The 27106-nt window shown below is 43.0% G+C and overlaps 2 protein-coding genes and 1 long non-coding RNA gene across 6 annotated transcripts in view; 1 reads left to right on the forward strand and 2 right to left on the reverse strand.

Annotated features, from left to right (window-relative positions):
- LOC310710275 (ferric-chelate reductase 1-like) overlaps window positions 1-20349 on the forward strand; it is a 32387-nt gene extending 12038 nt beyond the window's left edge. For all 3 annotated transcript variants that reach the window (XM_083511102.1, XM_083511101.1, XM_083511103.1), the window contains exons 3-16: window positions 153-289; window positions 1303-1397; window positions 3339-3486; window positions 5254-5436; window positions 6091-6192; window positions 9366-9513; window positions 10373-10489; window positions 11290-11405; window positions 11690-11776; window positions 13840-13937; window positions 14221-14279; window positions 15324-15467; window positions 16716-16777; window positions 18717-20349. In XM_083511102.1, coding sequence (XP_083367228.1) covers window positions 153-289; window positions 1303-1397; window positions 3339-3486; window positions 5254-5436; window positions 6091-6192; window positions 9366-9513; window positions 10373-10489; window positions 11290-11405; window positions 11690-11776; window positions 13840-13937; window positions 14221-14279; window positions 15324-15467; window positions 16716-16777; window positions 18717-18809 — 1589 coding nt within the window. In that variant the 3' untranslated portion in view covers window positions 18810-20349. The remainder of the gene's footprint in view (window positions 1-152; window positions 290-1302; window positions 1398-3338; window positions 3487-5253; window positions 5437-6090; window positions 6193-9365; window positions 9514-10372; window positions 10490-11289; window positions 11406-11689; window positions 11777-13839; window positions 13938-14220; window positions 14280-15323; window positions 15468-16715; window positions 16778-18716) is intronic.
- LOC310710411 lies at window positions 16684-18707 on the reverse strand. The gene is made up of 2 exons (XR_014528049.1): window positions 18442-18707; window positions 16684-17612 (listed from the first exon to the last, which is right to left on the reverse strand). It is a non-coding gene; the product is annotated as an uncharacterized lncRNA (long non-coding RNA).
- Window positions 20350-22443: 2094 nt separating the features above from the next.
- Window positions 22444-27106, reverse strand: part of PALMD (palmdelphin) — a 52692-nt gene continuing 48029 nt past the window's right edge. For both annotated transcript variants that reach the window (XM_083511141.1, XM_083511142.1), the window contains 2 exons: window positions 25700-26803; window positions 22444-22746 (listed from right to left, as the gene is read on the reverse strand). In XM_083511141.1, the coding sequence (XP_083367267.1) occupies window positions 22703-22746; window positions 25700-26803 (1148 nt within the window). In that variant the 3' untranslated portion in view covers window positions 22444-22702. The remainder of the gene's footprint in view (window positions 22747-25699; window positions 26804-27106) is intronic.

Consider the following 27106-nt stretch of genomic DNA (forward strand, 5'->3'; position numbering starts at 1 on the left):
AGACCAGCAGCTCACAATTCTTAACAGCAGGTAGGGAGAAAGGTACGTCAAGCTCCTCCCTTTCCTGGAAACATAGTTAGAGGCAGGTAGGTGCTGGCGACATAACTAGAGCTTGTTAATAGCCATCTCTTCCCTCATTCTCCTGGTTTCAGTTAGTTTGTCCGGACCTGTGTTTGAAGGATTTTTTCTACAAGCCCGCAGTGCTGAGAACCTGGAGGGGCCTGCCATTGGCTCCTTTGCCCTAGCTGACAGGAAAAGATCTCAGGTCCTCACCTGTGGGCGTGTTAAGGTAAGAGTCCCTGCATCTTCCAGATGGCTTTGGCAAGCAGGTTTCTCTATTAGTTCCAAGTGGATTAGGTCCTCCCAGCAGCAGAATATGCTGTTGCTACTTTTCCCCGCCTGCATCTGCTTGGCATGGCATGGCATAGGAGAAATAAATTGTATGAGTATGAAAATACCCTTTTCTTTTTCTTTTAAGATTTATAAATGAAACTGGCAGAAGTTTGGCTTGGGATGAATGTTCTCCTTTACTGGCAACAATTTAATGTTAGGACTCCCCCTGCTGGGCTAACCATGTGAAAGCGCATTAATGGTTGCTGCTAGACGGCAATTTTTAAACTTAGCTTTTAGTTTGTCTTTCCCATAGCATATGTAACTAGATTACCTTAGTGGACCTCAGAGCAAAGTCACTTCCCCTTTGTAATACATATAGCACAGCAGCCCATCTTGTTACAAATGTATTAAAAAACCCAAACAACAAATTTCTAGGTTTCCTTTTTCAGAAGGTGTTCCAGAAACTGCTTCCAAAATTGTTTTCAAACTTTTTCTAACATGGAGCTTCCTGGGGTAACTGGCATATGCCTTGACCACTAAGTAATCATTATAATAATCATTATTTTCATCATTTCGTAAGACACGTGTGCAGATCAACCCCAAGCCTGAACTGAGCTTATGTGAATGTACTATGAATTAAAATTCATGTGACTCTACTCTGATGTCATGGCTAGATGTGGGGAAACTTTGGTTCAAATCTTGCTTGGATTATAAAGATCCCCAGATGATCACACCTAGATTTTTCTCCTGCCATTGGTAGCAGTTAGTGTTGGCAGAGAAATATTTTTCTTCTAATCCATACTGAGCTTCATGACCTCTTTAGTATGCGATGTTCATAAGCCTACGATACAAGCCAAATATTAAAATGCAACTTGTGGTAGACTGCTTTAATCATTTAGATGATTCATGAACGGAGTAGTTTGCATTATCTCACTGGTAATGCTTAAATGGGGCATTTGTTTGTTACAGAATTCAGCTGTCAGCCATACAAGTAAATCCAAGAAAAGCCATCTAGATGCTTATTGGATTGCTCCTAGAGATGCACCAAAGAGAATACAATTTCTGTAAGTATGAATAATAAAGACAAATTCAGCTATAGATGGAATCTTCTGACCGAGTGCTCTTAGGTTAGCCTCCTTTCAAAACTTATACAGTGGTACCTCAGGTTACATACGCTTCAGGTTACAGACTCTGCTAACCCAGAAATATTACCTTGGGTTAAGAACTTTGCTTCAGGATAAGAACAGAAATTGTGCTCCGGTGGCATGGTGGCAGCAGGAGGCCCCATTAGCTAAAGTGGAGCTTCAGGTTAAGAACAGTTTCAGGTTAAGAACGGACCTCCGGAAAGAATTAAGTACTTAACCCGAGGTACCACTGTATACAAAAACGGCAATACTGCTATGAAGAAGATGTGACTCAGTGGGAGATCATCTCCTTTGTATGTAGCAGGTCCTCAGTTCAATTCTTCTTCTTCTTCTTCTTCTTCCTCCTCCTCCTCCTCCTCTACCACCTCCTCTTCCTCTTCTAATTTTTGTAGCACCCTTCATCTGGAGAGCACAAGGTGCTCTATAATATAAAAAATCCCCAGGTAGGGCTAAGAGAGAAACCTGTCTGAAATCTTAAGAGAGCTGCTGTCAGCTAACATAGACAACAATGACCTGACTCTGTATATAGCAACGGGTGGCGCTGTGGTCTAAACCACTGAGCCTCTTGGGCTTGCTGATCAGAAGGTTGGCAGTTCAAATCCTCATGACAGGGTGAGCTCCTGTTGCTCTATCCCAGCTCCTGCCAACCTAGCAGTTCGAAAGCATGCCAGTGCAAGTAGATAAATAGATACCACTGTGGCGGGAAGGTAAACGGCGTTTCCGTGCGCTCTGGTTTCCGTCCCGGTGTCTCAGTGCACCAGAAGCGGTTTAGTCATGCTGGCCACATGACCCAGAAAGCTGTCTGTGGACAAACGCTGGCTCCCTTGGCCTGAAAGCAAGATGAGCCCCACACCCCATAGTTCCCTTTGGCTGGGGGTCCTTTACCTTGACCTTTTTAATAGCAACTTCCTATGTTCCTATAAGTCTTGAACATATTTCTGTTCTGAGTACAGGGCTTCCCTCTTTTAAAAGCCTGCTTCTAATATTCTCTAAAAGGAAATCAATATAAATATGACTTTAAAAAATAACATTACTGTTGTATCACCAAAACCACTGTTGCATCTATATTCCTGTGGCTTTCAAAATATTTATTTTAGACTTCTCTTTCCTGAAAGCTGTCATGTTTCAGATGTTAAGAGATGGCTCACCTCCACTTATTCAATGTTTTTATTTGCTTTTGCAGAGGATGAAGCCCATTGGTGATGGGATTCCTTGTCTGTGTGGCAAGGCTAGTTGAAACCTCTGCATGACAAGCTTGTGACCTTGTTTTGATTTTCTGCAGCAGCCTTCACCAACTTGGTGCTGTCTAGATGCTTTGAGCTACAGTTCCCATCAAGCCCAGCCAGCAGGACCACAAAGGTTGGGGCTGATGGGAGCTGTAGTCCAAAGCATTTGGATGGTGGAGGCTGTTTGACACACAGAGCTTGCTAATATTTGCAGGGAAATGTACCAACCAAGTCTTCGGTGTGCACATCCTTCTCCATTGTCCAACTAAACATCTGCTATCTTCTCCACCAATTTGAAACTCTGGGTGACAGGCCCACACCACCATGACTGGTGGCAACCATTACTCTCTTGCAATGGTATAAGGTCAGAGATTATTTCCTGGTAACCTAACACCTGAATAAATATGTAGCAGTCTTCCCTAACTTGGGGCACTGCAGACAACTGCTGTCATGCCTGACCATTGGTCATGGTGGCTGGGACAGATGGAAATGGACCCCCAACAACATCTTGAGGGCATCAGGTTAAAGAAAGCTGGCCCAAAACATCTGTTTTGGATTTCAGAAAGGACTTGTTCTATGCGGAAGAGAACAGTACACAATTTTGGTTCAAATCTCGCTTTTGTCTTGTTTGCAGAGTCACTGTTGTTGAAAAATTTAGAGTATTTTGGGTAAAAATTCCAGGTCCTACAATCTCCCAGCCCAATATACCAACCTTGGCAACACCTGTGGTGACTGCGGTGACTGTTGGAACTTCTCTGCCTGTTTCTCATCAAACCCAACCAGTAAGTAGCGCTGAGTTCGTGGACAGAGCTGTTCGGATTTTAGTGAAATGTGACTTCATCAGGGAAGATTGCAGCCTGAAAAAGAGTTGGGGCATCCAGTCACACACTCCCCTCTCACTAAGTGCCTAGGGTTGCTATATTTCCAAAAGTAAAAACCAGGATACCCCAAAAGCATTTTTTAGGAAGACCCCAAAGTTGTCGAAAACGCAAACCCCCCACGATTTCTCGGTTTACTTGCCGAAGATCCAGGAAAAGCCGCCACTTTCTGGAAATCCCCCCCGAACGTCACTTCTGCCTTTGAAATCTCAATAATGTCCAGGAAATCCCAGACGTATGGCAGCCCTATAAGTGCCCCTTGGACCCATGCTGAAGGATAGCCCCAACTACACTTTGCATCAGCCTTCTCAGCTGACTGACTGGTGTGTGCTAAGGAATGCATGGATTGTAATATTTAAAAATTTAAGATTAAGATGAATGAAGAGGGGAAGGATTTGCTGAATTAACAATTGGAACTGGAATACATAAAAGGAAGGCGTGAGGAGGTCCGGGAAATAAGCAAATGAAAAATATGTGATAGAAAGATTGAGTTTTTTTTAACTATTTTTATTTTGTATTTTTCTTTTTTCTTTTTATTCTGTAATTTTTTTTGAAAATCTTAATAAATATCTTATTAAAAAAAAAAAAGGAATGCATGGATTGGCTCCAAACCACCATAGCCAGATGACTTTTATATCTCCAGATATCTATCTGCATCTTGGTGCATGGTGCCAGAATGCACCATAACTCCTCACTAGATGTGCTTCTAGGGCTATAATTTTGTTCAAACTGCATGTCCTCCCACTCCTGGTGGTGGACATGTGTCACTGGAAGGAGTGTGTAATATGACTAGGCCTTATCACATCTTGGTCATACGAATTATGTATTGGCTGATAAGATTTCTTGCGTTAAGAATCTTCATGACAAATGGGGCTCAAGGTGATCTGAAGTCTTATGCCTAAGGCTCAGCGTTTTCCCCTGTTCGATGCCTAATCCTTGGCTCAAACGCAAGTGCAGAAATAGATGCCAGCCTTTACACAGATTTTCAAACCATGAAACCACACTTTTAATCCTCTTCATGAATCGATTGCATCAGTCATCTGGTTTCTATTGAATCTTGTTCGCTTTTTTGGGTAGCAGCTATAGATTACATTTCCTTTCAGTCTTCTTGTCTCTTGTCAAGTACTGTATTAACCATCATTCCCGCCATTTCAAAAACTTAGATGAATCTTGTTGCCTCCAATACTGAACTTTAGGGTAACCTCTTTAAATGATTATTTGCTTTAGTTTGGTTTTTTTTGCACTTGGCCTCCTGCAAAATGAACAGACAGTATTTCATTCTTTCTCCTCATTAAAATCCATAGGGACCTCCTTTTTAATCTTTACAGAGCTTGTGTAATTATCTGGAGCAGTTTGGTATGATTCAGAAAGCCTTTAATTATACTCCTGCTAATGCAAAGTTTCGAGCAATTAACAGAGCTGCCTGACTAAGACAAGAGTGGGATTGTAGTGTGCACCCAAAATTACAAAGTTTGAACGATGTCGATTTGAGGCTTGCAGCTTAATAATGGCCAGAGAAACTAACTGTAATTGCTGGGTAGAAATCTGAGGTTGTGGGAAACAGTTTCCCGTTAAAATCCTGCAACAGTGCGAGTGCATTTTCCAGAACGTCAGCCATTTCTCAAGTAGTGATCTACTAGGTAATGTAATTTGGCTTCTTGTCTCCCTTAGTTCAGTGCATCGGACTGTGGCAGCAACAAATTCTGTGTGAGAAACCCTTCCGACTGTGATCCTGGAGCCCGCGACTGCTTCTTTCTGTCTTTCAAACGAGACCATGTCGATTTGATTGTGGTGGAAATGAGTGGTCCTAGCGATGGCTATATTGCATTTGCACTGTCTCATGACCAGTGGATGGTTCGTAAACATTATTTTCCATTTGGATCCTACTGCCAATCTGGGGAATTTGCATAGTCTTCTGGAAATAAGAATGAACCATAAAAAGCCAGAATATACTTGAGCGAGGGAGCTGCAATTAGCTACAAGTTTCCTTCCATGAATATCCAGGGCATATATACATTTCCAACTGCATGACTGCTTGCACCAGTACTGAATAAGTATGAGATGTACAGAGCACATTTCATTGATAACATACTTTATCAAATTGATTTTGTTTTGTATAGCACCCAGGGTTTTGCTCGAATGAAGGGCGTTTTACAAGAGTGGCAAATAAAGTTTTCCGTCGTGCTATTCTTGTATTGGTGGTAGCACAGATCCTGAGAGCTCATTTTTGCATGTGCTCCCAAACTCCTAGGACCTAGGGGCTTGCATCATGTCGCTACCAGAGTTTGCAGCCCCTTACTACTTGTGCAAGTTAAAGCTGAATTGACTCTAGTCCTGGGGTTGTTAAAATAGGAACTTCAGTGAATGTGTCCTTAAATGGTGAGCCAGTGCTGGATAGGCTTTCATGAACCTCCATTTGTCTTGGCTGTGTATCCAGGGTCTGTGCAGACATGGGGAGCTGCCCGCCCTGGAAATGCCATTTAATAATCTCTTTGACGTTATTTGCAGGGTGGTGGTGACGATGCCTATCTCTGCATTAGTGACAGTCACCACGTTGACATCAAGACAGCTTCTTTAACTGGACGTGCTTATCCAGAGTTTGATTCAGAGGTATTTGCGTCTTTATATATATATTTTTTTCTGGGACGCGGGTGGCGCTGTGGGTAAAACCTCAGTGCCTAGGGCGGTTCGAATCCCCGCGGCGGGGTGAGCTCCCATCTTCGGTCCCAGCTCCTGCCCACCTAGCAGTTCGAAAGCACCCTTAAGTGCAAGTAGATAAATAGGTACCGCTTTCTAGCGGGAAAGTAAACGGCGTTTCCGTGTGCTGTGCTGGTGCTGCCTCGCCAGATGCAGCTTAGTCACGCTGGCCACATGACCCGGAAGTGTCTCCGGACAGCGCTGGCCCCTGGCCTCTTAAGTGAGATGGGCGCACAACCCTAGAGTTGGACACAACTGGCACGTACGGGCAGGGGTACCTTTACACACACACACACACACACACACACACACACACACACACACATATATATATTATTAAATTTTCTGTTTTGCAATTTAAAATACTCATTTTACATCCTTAAGATATCAGTGACTTCCCTTCTTCTCTTTCCATGGTTCATTTTACATATCATAAATCCCTGCATATTTTACATAAACTATACTACTCAGTATTCCGTTACTGCATCCATCAAAAGTTGTTTACACTGTAGTTTACATGTACGCTCTTCTTGTTCTCTTATTCTACATGTTAAGTCTGCGAGTTGTGCATATTCTGTCCATTTAAGTTGCCATTCTTCTTTAGTTGGGAGCTCGCTCGTTTTCCATTTTTTGGCTAACAACACACAGGCCACAGTAGTAGCACACAGAAATAACCTTTTTTTAACACCTGGGAATTTCAGTCTGAATTATCCCCAACAGAAAGGACTCTGGTTTTTTGGGGAAAGTACTCTTAAACATTTCCCCCCCAATTCATTATGGATAATTTCCCAGTACTTTTACCCTTTTACAAGCCCACCACATATGAAAGAACGTCCCCTCCACCTCTTTGCATCTCCAGCACTTATCTGATTCAGACTTATACGTCTTAGCAAGCCTACTCAGAGTTAAATACCATCTGTGAATCATTTTCAGGTAGTTCTCCTTCAAAGAATAGCATGCTGTAAACTTCAAGTCACTTTTCCAGAGTTTTTCCCCCAGAGGTTAAAATCCACCGTATTTTTCACTCTATAAGACCATAAGACGCACCTAGTTTTTGAAGGAGGAAAACAAAAAAATTATTCTGAATCCCAGAAGCCAGAACAGCAGAGGGATCTGGCTTCTGGGATAGCCTCTTGCTGTTCTGGCTTCTGGGATAGCCATGTGCAGCGTCTCCCTGGCAGCAGGAGGAAGGCTCCCTCAAGAGCCGCGCTCCCTTTAAAGAGCGCACGGAGCGTGTGTGCGGCTCTTGGGGGCTTTTCCCCTTCTCCCTTCTCAGGGAAAAGCCCCCAAGAGCTGCACACATGCTCCACGCAGCTCTTTAAAGGAAGCGCTGAGCAGAGCCTCCCGCCTGCATTCGCTCCATAAGACGCACACACATTTCCCCCTACTTTTTAGGAGGGGAAAAGTGCGTCTTATAGAGCGAAAAATACGGTATATCGTATCCTATATTGATTGCCCAGTTTGTCACTGAGGCTTTAACAAGCTCGTCCTTTCTTTCCCAAAGAGAGGTATTTGTCCCATGGACACTTTTTTATTTTTTTAATGCAAATTACAGGATTGAATCCATCATGTTCCTATGATAGACAAGTACACTCCTACACATGTTGGCTTATTTGGCTTCCCTCAAAGAATCCTGGGAACTGGTACGCTACTCACAATTCACAGCACCCTTAACCAACTACAGTGTCCAGGATTCTTTGGTAACGTTTTAAGATCGCACCTATACCAGCGTAACTAGCAGAACAACACAGCAAAGCTTTGGGATCTTTGCGCTTTTCTGCTGTTGGTGCGTTTCAGAGTTGACGTTGAAGAAAACTCTTTGCCCGCATAGTTCAAAGCAAAGTATTTTATTGCTGCAAATCAACAAGACAATTATTCACGTGACATACATGCAGTTAGGAGATTCTGGGTCATTGTAACCTATACACTGCTAATAAACTAAGTATAGTAACCTCGTCTTAGGAGGTTGAGGTAAAAATGGCAAAGGGACTCAAACCGGACAGAGATCCATGCAGGCTGCTGGTTGCTTCTGGCTATATATATATATCAGCCAACATACACACATGAACAAACTCACTTTTCCCTCTGGTGAGAAAGGGGGTGAGGGATGAGTCATGCCAGATTCCTGCAGCCTCAAGCTGTTTCAGAAGGCCCACCACAGCTGGCATCCTAACCCTGAACAGAAATCAGACCCAGGGCAAGGGCAACTTGAGAGACAGACCTAAGCAGAGTTAATGCAATTAACACCAATATTTAAATTACACTAACCTTCTTTGGGTCAAGTCATGTGCTTTAAATATTTGTTCTGTACACAGCCTGAGGCACCTTTGTGGGTGGTGTGGTAGTCATGTGAAACTGGCACATGGATCCAGCTTTTATTTGCCTCTGATCTCCATTGCTTGGCAAAGAGTTCCTCTCTTTTTTAAAAATATTTTTTTTACTAGATTTTATAAAGAGAGATACAAAGATTATTATCAGATATCTTTTCTGTCCAAACTGGAACGTTAATCTGAGTAAAATAATAATAAAAGAAAGAAAGAAAGAAAGAAAAGTTAAGAAACTAAGGAACTTCCGATTCTTCATCTGAATAAACATTTTTCAACTCATCCACTCCAATATAATGGCAAAGAGTTTCTTGCCCACAGAACATGGGTGTAGTGGACTCTGAGCTTTCAAAATTGCCTCTGTTCCCCATGGCTATTGGTAGGGTGATGTTGAGAAATCGCTGTGTAGGTACACCAAATTTAGCATTAGAAATACATTGGTTGTCTCAAACGCACTGTGGTTGCTTCCTAAAAGCCAGCCAGTTTGGATCAGGAACATGGGACCATAGCCAAGGAGGAGGCAGGAAGGGGCAGCTGCTCCCCCAATCAATAAAAATACATAGCAAACTGAGGTTCTGTCACCCCCATGACAGAAATCCTGGCTACGCCCATGATCAGGAATGTTTGTTCTGATAAACCCAGTCGCCTGTAAGCTTTTGATGACAACACTAGGCATGTAAAAAAAAGAAGAAGCTACATTTGTGGTCATTCAAATTTGGAGGCAGAAATGTTAAATTGGCATTGATTTATTTTTCCCCACAGCCTGCTCTGGATGAAATGTCATGGAGGCTGGCTGACGGCCTTATTCAGTGCTCTTTCAGAAGGAGAATTCACTTTCCTGCTCTTCAAGGGAGGTTTAATCTTGATGCAAACTACTATATATTTATGGCAGATGGGGAAGTCAGTGAAGGTAAGTTTGGAACTGAAGGAAAAGTGACAAAAATCCTTAAGGTTCCATTACTGGTTATGGACTGTGGTTAGGCAATGGAGCCCTCCTAGAGTGACTTGGATTCAAATCTCTGTGTGTGCGTGCAATTTTTATTAAGTTTTCTATTTTGCAATTTAAAATATTCATTAAACCTTAAAATATCAATGACTTCCCTTCTTCTCTTTCCATGGTTCAATCTGCATATCATAAATCCCTGCATATTTTACATAAACTAAACCATTCAGTATTCCATTAATACATCCAGCAAGACTTGTTGACTGCTGAAATTATCTTAATGCTGCCAATGTTTTCAAGTGTACACAGTTTCCCCCATATATTCAGCAAACAATCTTCTTTAAATGTATGTTCTTCTTGTTCTCGTATTCTATATGTTAGATCTGCAAGCTGTGCATATTCCATCAGTTTGAGTTGCCATTCTTCTTTAGATGGGCGCTCGCTCGTTTTCCATTTTGGGGCTGACAAAACACGGGTCACAGTAGTGGCATACATAAATAGCCTTTTTTGACACCTGGGAATTTCCGTCTGAATTATCCCCAACAAAAAGGACTCTGGGTTGTGGTTTTTTTTGGAAAAGTACTTTCAAACATTTTTTTCAATTCATTATAAATTATTTCCCAATACTCTTTTTTACCCTTTTACAGGTCCACCAACTTGGGTTCAAATCCTTACTTTGCTGCAAAGATCACTGGGTGATCTTGAGCCAATTGCTAACCTCTTAGTCAAACTTACCTCGCAGTCCCTGTTCCTTGCAGAGTGCAGATAATTCCCCCCACCCTTCCGTTGCCATTAACATGTCATCTATTCTTCATCACTTGTGCAGGAGGTATGATCCACAAACACTACAGGCAGCCTCTGATCACAGACGGAAAGTTTAACATTACAGGACCGGCAAAGGATATTGGAGGATCCCGCTCACCACTTCTCATCAAGATCCATGGCAAGCTAATGCTCTGTTTCATGTGCAAGGATGGGATAGGTCTTCTGTGGTCCAATGACTTGTAGCTGGGGTGGCGGGGTCTTCTTGCAGCATCTGTAACAGGTGAACTTTCAAAGTCTTGCAGTTCTGTATGGGATGCTAGGGGGGACGACAGAATGCACTGGATGGGACCTCTTATAGACAACACCCTGTGTTTTCTACACGAAAGCTTCTCAGAGGAAGAATCATAGAATCATAGAATCATAGAGTTGGAAGAGACCACAAGGGCCATATACTTGGAGTCAAGAGTGGATTTCATTCTCTTTATTCAGCTCATAGTGGTGAGGAAGAATGGAAGTTCCCCCAGAATGTCTACCTTATATACATTATTTACACAATGGGTTCCATGTGATTGGCTAATTCCGGGATTCTCCTGTAGGCCAATCAGGTTGCGGATTCACTTCCACCTGGAGCTGGATTGGTCCACAGGAGCCACCCAATCAGACTGCTGCATTCTGGGTCCTATTGTTGTAGGACCAATCAGACTGCTGCATTCTGAATCCTATTGTTCTAGGACCAATCAGACTGCTGCATTTTGGATCCTATTCAACTCAGTACATAATACCATCTTTATAGGAAGCAGTGTAAGAACAGCTTCTGATATTTCAGGCTGGGGATGAAAGAAACCATAATGGCTCGAAAAGCAGTCTTTGAATGTCTGAAGCCATAAAAGTGAACTTTGGTTTGATTTGATTTTTAAATTGTGGCTACTTTGCAACTTATAGTTCTTTGCAAGAACCTTTTGTGTCTTCCTTTTTCAGGTGCATTAATGTTCGTTGCATGGATGACCACCGTTAGCATTGGTGTGATCGTTGCCCGATTCTTCAAGCCTGTCTGGCCTAATTCATTGCTGTTTGGAGAAGAGATCTGGTTTCAGGTGGGAGGCAAAGCCAGAAGATGGCCATTGTCTCTATTCAAGTGATGTGCTAGGAATCATAATAACTGGAAGGGATCTCTAAGGTCCTGCAATCCAACCCTCTGCAAGATTTCCCTCAAATCCTTTTGTGTATTCCTTAAGAGCATAGGTTCCATCTTTATTCTAAACAGATTGATTTTCTGCCACCTTGTTTTCCTTGTTACTAGAATTTTGCATAAGAATGAGTCTCTGGCTTCTATTGAACTAAGCTATTTTCTTTAAAATACTTAACCTTTTATCGATAGGTCCATCGTGCCCTAATGGTGATGACAGTGCTGCTTACAAGTGCATCTTTCATTCTTCCATTCTTATACCGGGGAGGCTGGAGCGATGTAAGTGACATTACATAAGCTTGATGCTTTTATTCAACAGTGTAACTCCCCATGTGTGGCTATGTTAAAAATTTCGTGTTCTGACACTGTTCTTTCCCGTTACCTATAAAAGAGTCTCAAAGTTCAGAACCGAGAGCTAAGTTTTGTTATGTAAGATACCTGATGTGGATGACCAAGTGAAAAATCCTGTACAGTGGTACCTCTGGTTAAGTACTTAATTCGTTCTGGAGGTCCGTTCTTAACCTGAAACTGTTCTTAACCTGAAGCAGCACTTTAGCTAATGGGGCCTCCAGCTGCCGCCGCACCGCCGGAACACGATTTCTGTTCTCATCCTGAAGCAAAGTTCTTAACCCTGGGTACTATTTCTAGGTTAGCGGAGTCTGTAACCTGAAGTGTATGTAACCTGAGGTACCACTGTATTTACCGTCTGGTCTTGGCAAACTTGTGACAAAGTTGCGATATTTGCAGTCGGTGCCCAAAAATTGAGGAGAATGTTCAGTGAGGATTTAACTGGGAATGAAAAATAAATTGTGTTTTAATGTTGTATCTATGTATATACAGTGGTACCTCGGGTTACGAACTTAATTCGTTCCGGAAGTCTGTTCTTAACCCGAAGCGTTCTTAACCTGAGGTGTGCATTCCCTACATAGGCCTCCTGCGGCCCCGGAAGCAGATTGCGTTCATATTCCAGGGCAAAATTCGCAACCTGGGACAGCTACTTCTGGGTTTGTGGAGTTCGTAAGCAGGACTGTTCGTAACCTGAGGTACCACTGTATTTTATAGGATGTATGTTCCTTTTTTTCGGTGGTTGATATGGCTGTGATGGTTGAAACAAACAAACAAACAAACAAACAATTAATTCAGTGCCAGAAGTCTTGGGGCGGCTGGGATGCTTGGATATATATGTTTGGGGGTCATTATCTTGTCTGCTAATATTCATGGCTACCTTGAGAGAGGAGAAAGCTAATGATTGATGGTACATGGACACTTCCAGCTCAGTATGTGATAATTTTGGAAAACAATTAACGATTCAAAAATCTGGGGGCTTGTCTGTTATTGTGTCTAATATGCTTTAAGTCCGATGCCCTGGGGATTGGTGGGGCAGGATGGAGCAGCGAAGCCACAACCATACTAGCAGCCCCATTGCTGGGGTGGAAGGTGTGTGTGTGTGTGTGTGTGTGTGTGTGTGTGTGTGTGTGTGTGAAGGAGGTAAATTGCTGCGCCAGTCTTCATCCACCCCTCCCCAAAACCTGGTCCAAAGAAGGTTAGGAATTCAGCCTAATACAATAGCATAATTGTCTTCTGAATTTGCTCCACAATGAGAGAATTATTATGCCATCTCCTTGTAGCTTTGGGGCCTTTTCTTTGTTCTGAAGTCTTTGTGCATGTGTGTGCTTCTATTTGATACTTGGTAAATAATGGTAATTCTTTTAAAAAATAAAATAAAAGAGTTCTCCCCAAGTCTGCTTTCTAAGCATGGGAAACGGTCCCTTAAGTACAGTAGTACCTTGGTTCTCAAACTTAATCTGTTCTGGAAGTCTGTTCCAAAACCAAAGCATTCCAAAACCAAGGTGTGCTTTCCCATAGAAAGTAATGCAAAACAGATTAATCTGTTTTACTATCCAACGAGGCCATAGATCCATAAAATGAAAGGAATAAACAATGTACTGCAGTAACACAATCAGTAGCTGAACTGGGTTCCACACAGTCACAAAAACAAAAAGAAAGAGCCGCAAAAACAAAAATGCAAAATAAATAGCAAAAACAGATAGACCTCAGCATAACACTCAAAATGGAAGTGTGGCACTCAAATCGGAAGCGTAACATTCTGAAATGTTACGGCTTCTGAAAAAAGTTCTCAAACCGGAACACTTACATCTGGGTTTACAGTATTTGGGTTCCAAGCTGTTTGAGTACCAAGGCATTTGAGAACCAACGTATCACTGTATTCAAGAACTTGCATAGAATATCCATGCAATGACTATATCCTGCTGTGAAGTGTGGTCTTTGTCAAAAAAGCATTGTTGGAGGGTTGTTCATAACCAAACCCATATTTTATACAGCAAGCAGGCTTCCATCCATATCTTGGCTGTACGGTGATGGCACTGGCAATCTTTCAGCCCATTATGGCAGGTTTCAGACCTCCACCTCAAGCACCAAGGTATTCTTGCATGCTCAAGTTACATAAATATATTCCAATGAGAGTGTGAGGGAATTACCAGCCAGGTTAAGAATTTTAAAGGGCAATGATCCTGTGGTTAATGGGTATGGAAACCCCAGACCTGCCCCCTCTTCCAGAAATTTGCAACTACCAAGTTTGCAAACTCCAGTTACAGCAACCCTAATGTATGTGTGGTGATGTAACCATCCTCTTTCTCTTTTCACATCCCTGATGGTGTTTGGAATCATGCGCTGACTTTTCTTTTCTTTTTCTTTGGGAACAGAAGAGAAATCTTCAACTGGTTACACTGGAGCACGGGCACAACTGCTAGAATATTAGCAGGTGAGTGAATAATTCATTCTAGCCTTATCTAAAATGTTGACTTTGTAAGATGGCTAGGAACAATGGGTATTGATTGTGCTTTTCTTAAGTTAATTTGTGTGGCTTTCTACAAGTGGCAGTCCAATGCTTGCAGATCTTGCATTTTGTGGTAACTTCACTCTTGCATCCTGCTGACTACAGTGGTACCTCGGGTTAAGTACTTAATTTGTTTTGGACGTCCGTTCTTAACCTCAAACTGTTCTTAACCTGAAGCACCACTTTAGCTAATGGGGCCTCCCACTGCTGCCGTGCCGCCACCGCGCGATTTCTGTTTTCATGCTGAAGCAAAGTTATTAACCCGAGGTATTATTTCTGGGTTGGCGGAGTCTGTAACCTGAAGCGTATGTAACCTGAGGTACCACTGTACTTGAAATTGCTTTGGTTTCACATGCAATATCAAATAAATGCACGTTGTTCCGTGACCACAATCTGACCATCACTGGGAGTGCATAGACTACAACTGCTAAACATTGTGTCTGAAGGCTTAAAGCTCCTCTAAATAGCCTGTTTGTTGGGTATTCATCCCGGTTTGCTTGTCCAAAGTTTACCTATGTCTGGTCTTTATTGGACACTTGTTCTGATTTGCTTACATCTTCCCATTAGTCATTTGTTCATCCGACATTTGTCAGTGCGTTTCCCTGTCATTTCCAAACTGCAAAGAGTCAATTAAAAAATAAAATAAAAAGTGTGTTGTTATGGGTCCACAATGCTTTAAATCCACAAATATAAAATTCAGTGGTCACTTGAATGACTTCTACAAAATGCTGATGTTCTGGAGGAAGCCTTAGTGTCTATGCATTGGAAACCACAGAGGGTATGAAATCTCTTTCTTTATACAAGTGAGCAGGTAGCCTGTAATTATGTGGGACTCTGGGTTGTACTTTGATCATGTATTATGTTGCTAACCACACTGCAGCAACAAGTTGCAGTAGAGTACTGCCGGTTGAAATTACTTGATCTAATTTTGCTTACTCTCTGTTTTGTAAACCTGGCCCTGTCCTTTAGTGGTGGTAATATTCCTCGGAATGGACTTGCCAGCTCTCAACCTTCCGGATCCATGGGATACATATACGATGATGGGATTTGTAGCTTGGCATGTTGGCACCGATGTTCTCCTGGAGATACATGGCTACTGCCTCATTCACAAAGGTACTATGACCAATCTCTACTTTAGCTTGCACTGAACACAGTGCAGTTGCAACAAGAGGAAGATCTCCTGGCTCATGAAAGAGATTGCTTTTCACTGTCTAAATACCATATTTTTTGCTCTATAAGACTCACTTTTCCCCCTCCTAAAAAGTAAGGGGAAATGTCTGTGCGTCTTATGGAGCGAATGCAGGCTGCGCAGCTATCACAGAAGCCAAAACAGCAAGAGGGATTGCTACGCAGCTTCTGCTGAGATTCAGAATATTTTTTTTCTTGTTTTCCTCCTCCAAAAACTAGGTGCGTCTTGTGGTCTAGTGCGTCTTATAGAGTGAAAAATACGGTACATGTTTGCGTTATCCTTATCTGCTGTCCCCACCCCCCTTGCAGTTTTCACAATTGCTGTGAAAGCCCCAGGTACATATTTGAGTGGAGAAATGTAACATGATATAATTTTTATTCAGGAGCAATAACGTGGCAGAAGTGGCAGGAGGGATGCATATCGAAACTAGCCCATCACATACCTCCTTTGCTTATCAATTTGAAGAGACATGGGTTTGAAGGGCAAAGAACTGCTGATTGGTTTACTTTATGGATCAGGTTCTGAGGCTGAGACGGTAAATGCTTCTGACACCAGGGGAGCCCATGGATAAGCAGGCATTTGAGCTCTGTTCTCCTGGGACCAAATGGAAATCTCTGTCCACACTTCTCTCCTCTGCCTTCTTGTATCTTCCATTGGACAGCCTTTCCCAGCTTGTGGCCTTCCAGCTATTGTTGGACTCCCAACTCCCATCAGTCACAGCCAGCATGGCCAATGGAGTGTCAAAGCTTCCACATACCAGCTGTAGAGTGTCTTGAACTAGAATAAGTAAAGTGTGTTCCAGAATGGAACTATGTGAAGGACAGCATTCCCACTTCTCCGTCAGAATATGCTCATTTCAAACAGTGTCTTCATCTCAAATGAACGAGCGACACCCCCTTTATTTTGAGCTGGTGGATGAAGCTCAACAGGCACAATCTAAAGCAGGGCTGCTTAAAGATCTATTGTGTCCACTGGATTGTGTCTGGTGTCTTTTAAGATAATCTGGTAAATGACCAGAAACATAAAGGGTAGAGTGTAGCTCTGATCTAGATCTGTAGGCACAGTTTTAATTTCAGAATTTGCATTTTGGGGGATTATATATTTTTATCTTCTACACTGCTTTGATGGCTTCAGGCTAAATAAAAATCAACTGTGAAACTTTTATTTTGCAGTTCAAGTGTTGGAAGATGACAGGATACAGATTCTGCAGTCTATTACAACGGCAGAGGCACAGGTAAGCACAGAATGCGAGAGGATAAATATACGCATATATATTTTGTCTGAGCATGGAGCTGCCTACTAAGAACTATACTACTTTCAGGGCGTAAGGCTAGCTCATTTGAATGCTCCCATGTGCTTTTAAGCAAAAAGCAAGCTAATGCAATAGGTTGGCTAGCCTTGTGGACAAGCTTCCTTCCCATCTCCTTGATGTATCATGTGCAGAGATTTTCTCTTTCAATGGGGAAGCATTTGGAATGTTGTCCCCCCCCCCACCATTTGTATCCTGTAGTGGTACATTCCAGATCAGCCTTTCCTAACCTGTGGCCCTTCAGATGTTGCCAGACCACAATTCTCATTATTCCTGAGTTAGGAATGAAGGGGAAATTAAACCCAGTTCACATTTAAAGCCGGATCTGTCCAATTCACACTTTCTGAAGCATTGTGTGAACCAAAACGCAGTTATCCTTCGAAATTCACACTTATCCAAAGTTTGTGATGTAGTTCCCCAACTAAACAATGTTTTACAGAAATACATAGACTGGGGGAAGGTGTGTGTAAAAATGAATATGTTAGTGAAATAACAAAGAAAAAGACACGATATTAAGGGAAATTGCTTGCAAAAATGTGTAAGTTAGTCAAACCTTCATATAAAAATGTGTTTATTAGGAGAAAGTCATACTAAGATTTTGATAAATTTTCATGAGTTTTTTTTTTAATAATAAAAAAATCAAATTGATGCCAAATGGGGACAATTTTAGAGTGGAAAAATGAGAATCTGAGACAACTGGAAATGTTGTCTACCCCTACTCCTGACCATTGGCTTTGCTGGCTAGGGCTGATGGAAGAGCCTCTCCTCTTGCAAAGAGGGGAGGGGTTGTGGGCGGGACCCGATGTCTGCCTCATGCAGGGGGTGTTGCCCCCTGCTCCCCCCACTCACCTGGCTGGCGCACCTCGCCCACAGGTAAGCCCCCAATCAGGTGGCTTGGAGGGGGCGGGGTTTGCAGCTCAACTTGCTGCTGCGCCAGCCATGCGGTCTCATTTTCCACCTTCCTGTCGTGAGTCACCCGCCCTCCACTCCCTTAGAGCTCAGGGTTTTGGTTTTTTCTCTTGGCCTTGCTATGGACCTTAGGTTGGTCGCCCAGGTTGTCCAGGGGGGCCTGGTAGGAATTTTTCCATTTGGCATTAGGCCTTGTGGTTTTTTCGCCTACCTTGTAGCAATCGTCACAACTTTCTTGGTATTGGTGGGTAGGTTAGGCATTGGAATGTGTTTGTGGTGTGTGGAAGGGCTAGGTGTGGCCATCGCCTACGCCTTCAATTTTGGGTATTCCGTTAAAGGAATCCGGCGGTCGTGGATCCTGTCCGATGCCTGTGTGGCGGGGGGCCATGGCACGACCCTCGGTGACATCAGGGGAGAGCTTATAGTTGGATTAGCATCAACAGGCTCCACCTACTGGTGAATAAACCCCCTTTTTAGGCTCACCCCTCTTCAAGTGGGTGGAGTCAATTGTCGTGATCCAATGCCTAAGCCAATACCTTTTCACTTGCTGTAATCAATAAAGTTGTGGCCTTTTCTTGCCCATTCACCTTATATTACGTGTCCGTGTGTCTTCATTTCACTAAGAGGGGATCGGGTCCTCGAACCACAATTGGCATCTGATGGGCCAGAGCTTTCTCTACTCTTTATTTTTGCCAGGGCTTTCACCATAGATGTCAACTTTTTCCTTTTCTTGTGAGGAATCCTATTCGCAATAAAGGAATTTCCCTTAAAAAAAAGGAAAACGTTGACAGCTATGGTTTTCACATACTTGCCGTATATCCTCTCTACTCTTTATTTTTGCCAGGGCACCAGGCTGGAGAAGGCTAGACTGGTAGACACATGCCTTTTTTTCTGAACTGACTCAGCATTTTCACAAATGGTTGCATTCCCAGTGTTTCCCTTTTTCTCTTTACAGGGGCACACATTTAAAAAGACAGTACTGTTCATCTACATTAGCGGCAATGTGGCATTTCTCATCGCCTTCCTGACAGCAATTGTAAAAGTATGACAAAGAAGAAGCCTTTATTACTCCAAAGAGCTTGCAATAGAACTGTTGGAGACGTGTCTTGCTGAAGTTCATAGCAGAAGGACGATCTGTAACGTAAACACTGCCAATTCGGGATTTAAGAAACCTCATATAAACCTGGTCCTCGTTATACAGCCGATGCAAGGCAGAATTAGACCTTTCTTGGCAAATACGTTGTCCCAACCTGGTCAGAACTGCCTTGGTCTCCAGCATGACTAAACGCCTCCCTTCAACATTTATCTCTCTGGATCCTGTAGATTCATCGGTCACTTCAAGGCTCAAGGGAGAGCTTCCATTTGAGAAGTTGGCCTTTCTTGTTCCAGGGTTGCCATTGATTTGAACTGGACTGCCTGCCATTGCACTTGATCAGCTGTCTGTCCGTCCATCTAATAGGTCAACATGTTCATGAACTCCTAGCTAGTCTCCACCTGCAACCACCACCATAATGACATACGAGCTCCATATGCTCATGGTCTATCTATAGGCTAGCTAGAGGATGGTTAAAGGTCTACATATCTCTCTCCCCGGCCTGCCTCTAACCTGAGCATGGATGCAGATAGTCATTGTCTCAGTGTGATGAAGAATAATGGTCTACCACTAAAGGCTGGATTACAGACTGTAAGACATTAGTTTTTAAGGATGCCTCCTCCATAGGGATTTCAGCAGTTATATTTGGAAACAATTTTGTGAGTCGAGAGGGAATGAGAATGGAAGCCAGTTAGGGGCCAGATATCGTTTGGAACAACTTATTTCAGGCATCGGAGATCCCCAGGACTGTGTTTGACACAAAGGTCTTGGATTTGTAGCTCTGTTGGAAGACTATGTGGTGTTAAGGGTGGGGGGGGAACAGCTCTGGTGGAGATCTAACTGCCCTTTCTCCTTTGAAGCAACCAGTGTTCCTGTAGATTACATCTCTCTCCTCACTCTGAGTTTCTTTAACAGGTAACTAGTAGCTGTACCAAAAAGCTCTCTAGAACTAGTGCCAACTTTTGTTTAAAGAATGATTGGCACATATATATATATAAATATGTGTATGTATGAAAAAAACTGTCAACCTGCAGTCTCTGGGTGAAATCCAATTATCCATTAGATGTCACTGCAAACAGCAGAGGCAGATGACAGTGCATCCCTTTCCTGCTCTAGATGGTGTGGGTCCCTCAAGAATAGCATGGAAGATGCTGCCGGTGGGAGGGGGAGGTGCAGAATGAGCAAAAATAATCTGTCCTCATCTATTTGCAAAGGCTGCTGCTGGATGAAAAACTCTTCCCACGGGCAAAAGGATGCAATTGGATTCCACCCATTGTGGTTCATGTTGTCTTCCACACTAGATTGAAATAACTGGATTTCTTACTCCCTGTCCTCTTGACCCTTTCCTTGCTTTCCCTAGTTGCTACACCCTGCACAAATCAAGTGTGAGACCATCTGCACTGATTTTATATTTGTGCTTTACATTCCAGTGCTTCATTTTTTTATCTTATTATGAAAGTGTGAATTGCATAAATTAAAAGAGTTGCTTTGTGTACTCTGCGTACTTTTTTCTCGATATTTATATGAAGAAGCGATCTCAGTTTGTCCAGAAGCAAGTGCCATCCACACATGGACTTGTATTTTCAGGTGTCCCTGAATCACTGTCTGAAAGTTAATGAAATGGGCAATTAAAGAGAACCCCTGGTCTCTTGCCATAACTATATGTATTACGTATGCATTCCAGCAGGCTAATCTGCTTGCCAAATCTCTCTCTCTCTCTCTCATTGTCTTTGACCTGTTTGTAGGGAAGATGCAATCTTGCTGCACTTGGCATTTTCATATAAAACTCTTGGATGCACAGCTGAGCCACTGGGACTGTCACTTCTACTGCTGAGACACTGTGGGGTGCTCTTGCTCGGAGTTTAATCATGGTTTAAGTTTAAATGATTGCCAACTCAAAGAAATGAAACAGCCCACAAGCACAAATCGCAATGTTTATCAGAATAGAAATCTGTGCTTTGAAAGCACAATGCCCAAACAAAATTTCAACTATTTTAAATATTTTTTTGTACACATACTTTAGCCTGTTGTCTCCAGAAATTCTCCAAATCAGCAAGTCTTGCCAATTTTTTTCTCTGTCCTGTTTGTGGCCCAGGCTGAGTTATTGTGCAGCAGATAGCTATGTCCTGAAGCAGAGAACTTTCCTTCAAGCAAATCCTTATGCTGGAGCATGATTTGTTGTGATTTTTTTCTTAACTTCTTGAGAACTTTGGCCATGTAGACCTCTACCAGTCTGAAAATGTGTTTAGCAGAGGCGCTGGAGGAAAAATGACCATAGTGGTGCGGGGAAGTGCTGTCTAATCTGAAGTGGCTAACGGCACAATCCTAACCATGACTATGCAGCAGTAAATCCTATTGAATTCAATGGGGCTTATTCCTAGGTCAGTGGGAGTCTGTAACTATGGAGTGGAAAAGTGACAGGTGGATATAAGCATAAGATGGTGGAAAGAAACACCTAAACCCTGCTTGTTGGTCTCTCTCCCACCCACCCCATAACAGACTTCTGACCTCCCCCCACCCCAATTCTGAATGGGGAAATGCAATGGGGTTGACACAATGCAGGATGCATTGAGTATGAGTGCATAAGCAGAGAGTGGCAGCGCTTTCCATCTCTAGTAGGGTTTTACATATGCATGATGCCTTCACTTTTGAAGCTGCAAACACACTTGGGCAAGTACTGTTAACCATATAAATATCTTTCTAAAGTCTCTGCTCTTGCCATTTCCGCGGTCCACAGCTGGCAGGCTGGGGATAGGGGGCCAGGTGGGATTGTACATAGGTAAAGTTAAAGGGACCCCTGACCATTAGGTCCAGTTGTGGCCGACTCTGGGGTAGTGGTGCTCATCTCGCTTTATTGGCCGAGGGAGCCGGCGTACAGCTTCTGGGTCATGTGGCCATCAAGACTAAGCCACTTCTGGCAAACCAGAGCAGCGCATGGAAACGGCGTTTACTTTCCCACTGGAGCGGTACCTATTTATCTACTTGCACTTTGACGTGCTTTCGAACTGCTAGGTTGGCAGGAGCAGGGACTGAGCAACGGGAGCTCACCCCGTTGCAGGGATTTGAACCGCCGACCTTCTGATCGGCAAGTCCTAGGCTCTGTGGTTTAACCCACAGTGCCACCCGTGTCCCAGGATTGTACATAGGTCAAGGCTATTTGTAGTTCAGAGAACTGGCCCTGCCACTGTCAGAAGTAGAAATCTATCTTCCGGCACCCCTAGTCGCCCTGTGGGAGATGAATGAGGCCTGACAAAAGCTGTTGGTTAGAGTATGTAGTTCACGCTGCCAGGAGTTTCCTTAACAAGAACTAAAAGAACACATGGAGATAATCTCCAGGGAAGATGGTGGGTTTGGGTAGTAGTAAACCTCCTGAAGTGTCATAGTCCCACTTCAGATCCTGTGATTTATGGGAATGTACAAATCATGAGCTGTGACACTCCATCCACAATTGGTAAGAATAGGAAGATATATTCTTGCTTGTGTGGTTGGGTTTAGAGAATGATCTGAATAGGAAACAGCCAACCCTCACTCAATAAATGGGACTCTTATGGGTGCAGCCTTGTTAAAGATACTGGCTCTTAGCTTCCAATTACATAGTCATAGCATTTATTAGAAATGTCCCATTTGTTATCAGAAATTTCTGAAGGCACTTGAAGTTAAATTCATATGGATTGGGTTGAATAGCTGGAAGCACAACTTGCGGTCCATTCACTTTCCTGCAGGGTGCCATTATTCTTATGTATGCTTCTTTCGAATAGGCGAAAGCCGTCAAAGCCCGAAGTGTAGAAAGCTCTTCTTCTGCTTCACATCACACCAGCAGATACTTAGTATTTATACCACTGCAGCTCCTAAATGACTTTTTTGCCCAGTTTTGCCATTCTCATTCTCAGAGCTGCAACATAAATAAATAAAAAAGTCACAAATTCCATGCGTTATCCCACTTCTGAATCTAACTTTTAAAGAGAATTGCACTTACCTCAACTGGTTAGGTCCAATTGTGTTAGTAGAGTTAAAAATCAGAAGTTATTAGTGTGCAGAGAGACAACAGCATAGGTGGCAGGTGAAGGAAGAATGGGCACTAAAACCTCTTGCACGGCTGTCAAAGTGGTCATTGATCTGCCCTCTAACTTGCTGGACATTTGACAGTAAACAATATGCCTTTTAATTTCTCAGTTGAGAATTCTCTTCACTCTGAATGCAGTGCGCTCCTGCCACTGGTTTGGGAAGTGATGTATGCACAATGCTAGATTGATATGTATCTTGCCGTTTCTTATGAAATACTGGATTTTAAGGCATTTGCCCACCAAGCCAACTTCATTCCAAGTCAAGGAAAAGAGTGGCCTTGCTGTGTTTTTTAAGCCACGAAATGTTTCATACAGCCTTTGTTCACTACACGTTGGGCCTTGTAGGATCTACTTTAATAAAAAAATCAAAACTCCACAGTCTAGAACCAAAATCAGGTGCAAGGAGTTGGGTTTGAAAATGTTTGAAGGCTAGAAACTTCATGGACTGAACTGCAGGAGGTGTCACCATTTCCATTCTGGCCTGTTGACACTTGTGCCTCTTTTCCTTCCTTGGTACGAAACTCTTATCCCTCCCCCCCCCCCGGGTTACAAAGGCTGCCCCTTTTTGTTGTTTAGATTTTTAAGCGCTCCCTTCCTCCAATGCGAAAGGCATCCAGGAATGCTTCTCTGGACTACTGGGCCTTCCCCTGACATGGCACGGTGGCACTGACTTCAGGGCTTTTCGTAAGATGGGTTTTGACAAGGAACAAGTAAATAAAATAGATCTGAGAACGCCTCTATTCCCCTCTCACAAGCAGCTCTTTGTTTGTTTGCTACCTTGCCCTACAGCTGGTCTTCCTGGCTTTGTTTTCTTTGGGGGACAAGCAGGATAATTAGGAGACTGTTTGGGAAAATTACTCATTTCCTAGCATTCTCCACTTACTCCGTATGTGGCGAGGCACAATAACAATGCATGGGAAGAGGACCAAAGCAACAAGAAGAACTACTTGGCTTCAGCAGTGGTGACAAGTTCTGCAGTCAGGGAACAGTGTGCTCCAGGCTAGCTTAGATTAATATGAATTCCATTATTCTACTATGGAACTCATATTTGGAGGAGCACTATTGGCAGGTGGTGAGCGCCTGAGATGAATGTGCTGCAATGCGTTCCAAAATTTTAACACAAAGAGATAGATCACGAAAAGCTGGCTCCGTAAATGCCATTGAAGCTGGAAGACATAAAACAGGCAGGACTCATGACCCCATAACACAACACAATGTCATGTATGGTGGCTCATCTGTGGCTTGATTAATGTTCTGTTTTTGTCAACTGCCTTGAAAACAAAGATGGGGGAAGTTTGTAAAACAGACCGGCAGGCTTCAATACATGTGCAGGCCTGCCTAAGTTCAAAGCCCATTGAAATAAATCTGTTGGGTGCTAAATCCATTTATATTGAAGTGGCGCTGTGGGTTAAACCACAGAGCCTAGGACTTGCCGATCAGAAGGTTGGCGGTTCGAATCCCCGCAATGGGGTGAGCTCCCGTTGCTTGGTCCCTGCTCCTGCCAACCTAGCAGTTTGAAAGCACGTCAAAGTGCAAGTAGATAAATAGGTACCGCTCTGGCGGGAAGGTAAACGGCATTTCTGTGTGCTGCTCTGGTTCACCAGAAGCGGCTTAGTCACGCTGGCCACATGACCCGGAAGCTGTCTGCGGACAAACGCCAGCTCCCTCGGCCTATAGAGCGAGATGAGCGCGCAACCCCAGAGTCGGTCACGACTGGACCTGATGGTCAGGGATCCCTTTACCTTTACCTTTATACTTTTCTTATTTTTGTTAGTGGGATCTCCTTTGTGCAACTGCATGCATATTCGCAGTATTAGTCCTAAATTAAGTCAATAGATGTAAACTGTTATAAATCCAAATAATTCAGCTTTACTTCTTTGGGGGATCAGGCCTATATGTTGCAGTCCACGTTTGGTGAACCCAGTCCTTTATTCCCCCAACAGAACTATTACCAGAAGTTTGAAGTACTTGGATTTGAGGCTGTTGTGTTCTAAGAAGCATACAGAATACAAAAAGCTTCTAGCAAGGAGGAGAGTGAAAGCAGAATGAAAGTAATCATGCAAACAGGTTAGAAAATGTAACACCTTTTTATTTTAAGGAAGACAGACAGACAGAGGTTAGATAAAAGAATTGGATTTTAGTCATACTTAATATTTTTAAAAACAAACAAACAAACAAACAAACCCACATACATCCAAATCAAGCAGGCTAAGAAAAGATATCAAAACTTGCATAAATACATTTCAAGTGAAGTGGCCAATGTTAAATCAAGGTTAAAGTAAAGCAAACCTGTTCAACCAGCCTTTCTGTGTTAAGGTGCAAGGTACATTATACAGTACAAAGTCGGGAGAACAGAGAGAGGCATGACTGAGCTCCAGAAATGGAGACGCAGAATAGGAAGAAAGGCTATTATTTACTACTGAAATGCAACCATTTTTCTCACATGCCATAGGACCAAGGAGATAACATTTTAATCAGTGTTCCCAAGTTGCACTTGAAGTACAAAGATCTGTATCTGATTTATACCAGCACTATCTGGAGCTTTTTAAATTTTTTTTTGCTGCATTCTGCACTTAGGTCCTTCAGTGTAGCATGGTTAACATTGTTAACACTTGAATGAAAGTGTTAGAACATGGGAGAAATGGGTTAAATAGTCTGTATTAGTCAGCTCTGAGGTGTAGAGATGCCAAGAGGAAGCAAGGAAGGAACGAAGGGAGAAAGAGAAGTAGTCAGTCTGTCACATGAGAGCGCAACAGTGTCGTGACTTGCCCCTTTTTTTACCTGTTAAGGAGGGATCCTCTGTTCCATCACCTGATAACCGGCCATCGATCTGACCATTGTAGGTAGCACAGCTTAGACTTTCTTCTTGCTCCTTGAGCGATATGGAATTTTTATAAGGCGACACATTTACACCGTCACTGGTGGTTTTGCTGGGGTTTGTCTGTGGAATTGCACTTGTTTGGTTGGAGGTCTGGTAGACCTGGCTAGAAGGACCAACTGGATGATACAAAGGCTTTCCAGCTCGACTCTCCTCCTTGCTGTCCTCTTCTTCACCGTCATCGTCAATGACGACGAGTTCTGCATGGATAAGTCCATCATACCCACAGACAGTTTTATTCAGTTCTTCATCGTCCACATGCTGGTAACCCATGAAAATCATTGTAACGGGTTCGGTATCATCCACGTAACACGGCACAGCTTGGACCACACTATAACTAGAACCTTCATCACTTTCCAGAGTTCCTGAAGGAGGCCTTTCATGGGTACTTACAGAGTTTCTGAATTTTATACCTTGTTGGTTCTCTCCCATCTTCTGATAGGGTTCAACAGCCTCTTGTAGAATTTCTCTTTGAACGTTAGTTGCCATCTTGTTTGGGGGGCTAATCTGTGGTGGGCTTCGTGTTCGTTGAAGGACCGGAGAGTGAGAATTGTGCCGATAGCTCTTGGAAGAATCTAGGCCATTTTCTTTAAATGGTTGCTCTTTTTTATAGGCAGGTTCCTTATAAAAACAGTCCAGGCTGTTTGTCTTGTTTTGAAGAGCTCCTTTTTGGCTATTTGGTCCCTGGACTAACTTATCATTCTGGGGAGTTGTGGGCCTGCAAAACTGGTTTGCATATACTGGTTCGTGATATTCAGTGGGAGACTTGGATTGTTTCTCTGTTGCCTGCCTCAAGAGGTCCTCCACTTCAACAGGCGCAAGGTCATCTACTTCCTTGTTTGTGACACTTCCATTGGAACACACTGCATAGACCGACTTTCTGCCGTCATCGTACACTTTCACTCCTGCGCCCTTAAATTCCTCTGACGGTAGTGGTATTGTCGACAAAACTGTGCTTTCTCCAGTCTTCAGGTCTTTTTCAACTTTAATTTCCATAGCGAACAATGCTGCAATGGAAGAAATAAGAGTCCTTTATAAAGCAAAGTAACACAAGTGCTAAAGATATATACAAATGCCAATAATACAATAAATTAGGGCTCTTTGCAGACGACCTAATGGTCGAACACCAGACCCCATAAATACAGCAACCTCCCTAATCAGAGAACTCAACACATTTGCAATGGTGTCGGGCCTACAGGTAAACTTTGCAAAGTCGGAGGCTGTGTGCCCCATACCCCAAAAGAATTTGCCAACATCACCAAGATAAAACTTTGCCGCACCAAGTTCAGATACCTAGGGGTACAAATAAG

The sequence above is a fragment of the Podarcis liolepis genome, assembly GCF_965112155.1.
Source record: "Podarcis liolepis genome assembly, chromosome: 6".
NCBI lineage: Eukaryota > Metazoa > Chordata > Lepidosauria > Squamata > Lacertidae > Podarcis > Podarcis liolepis.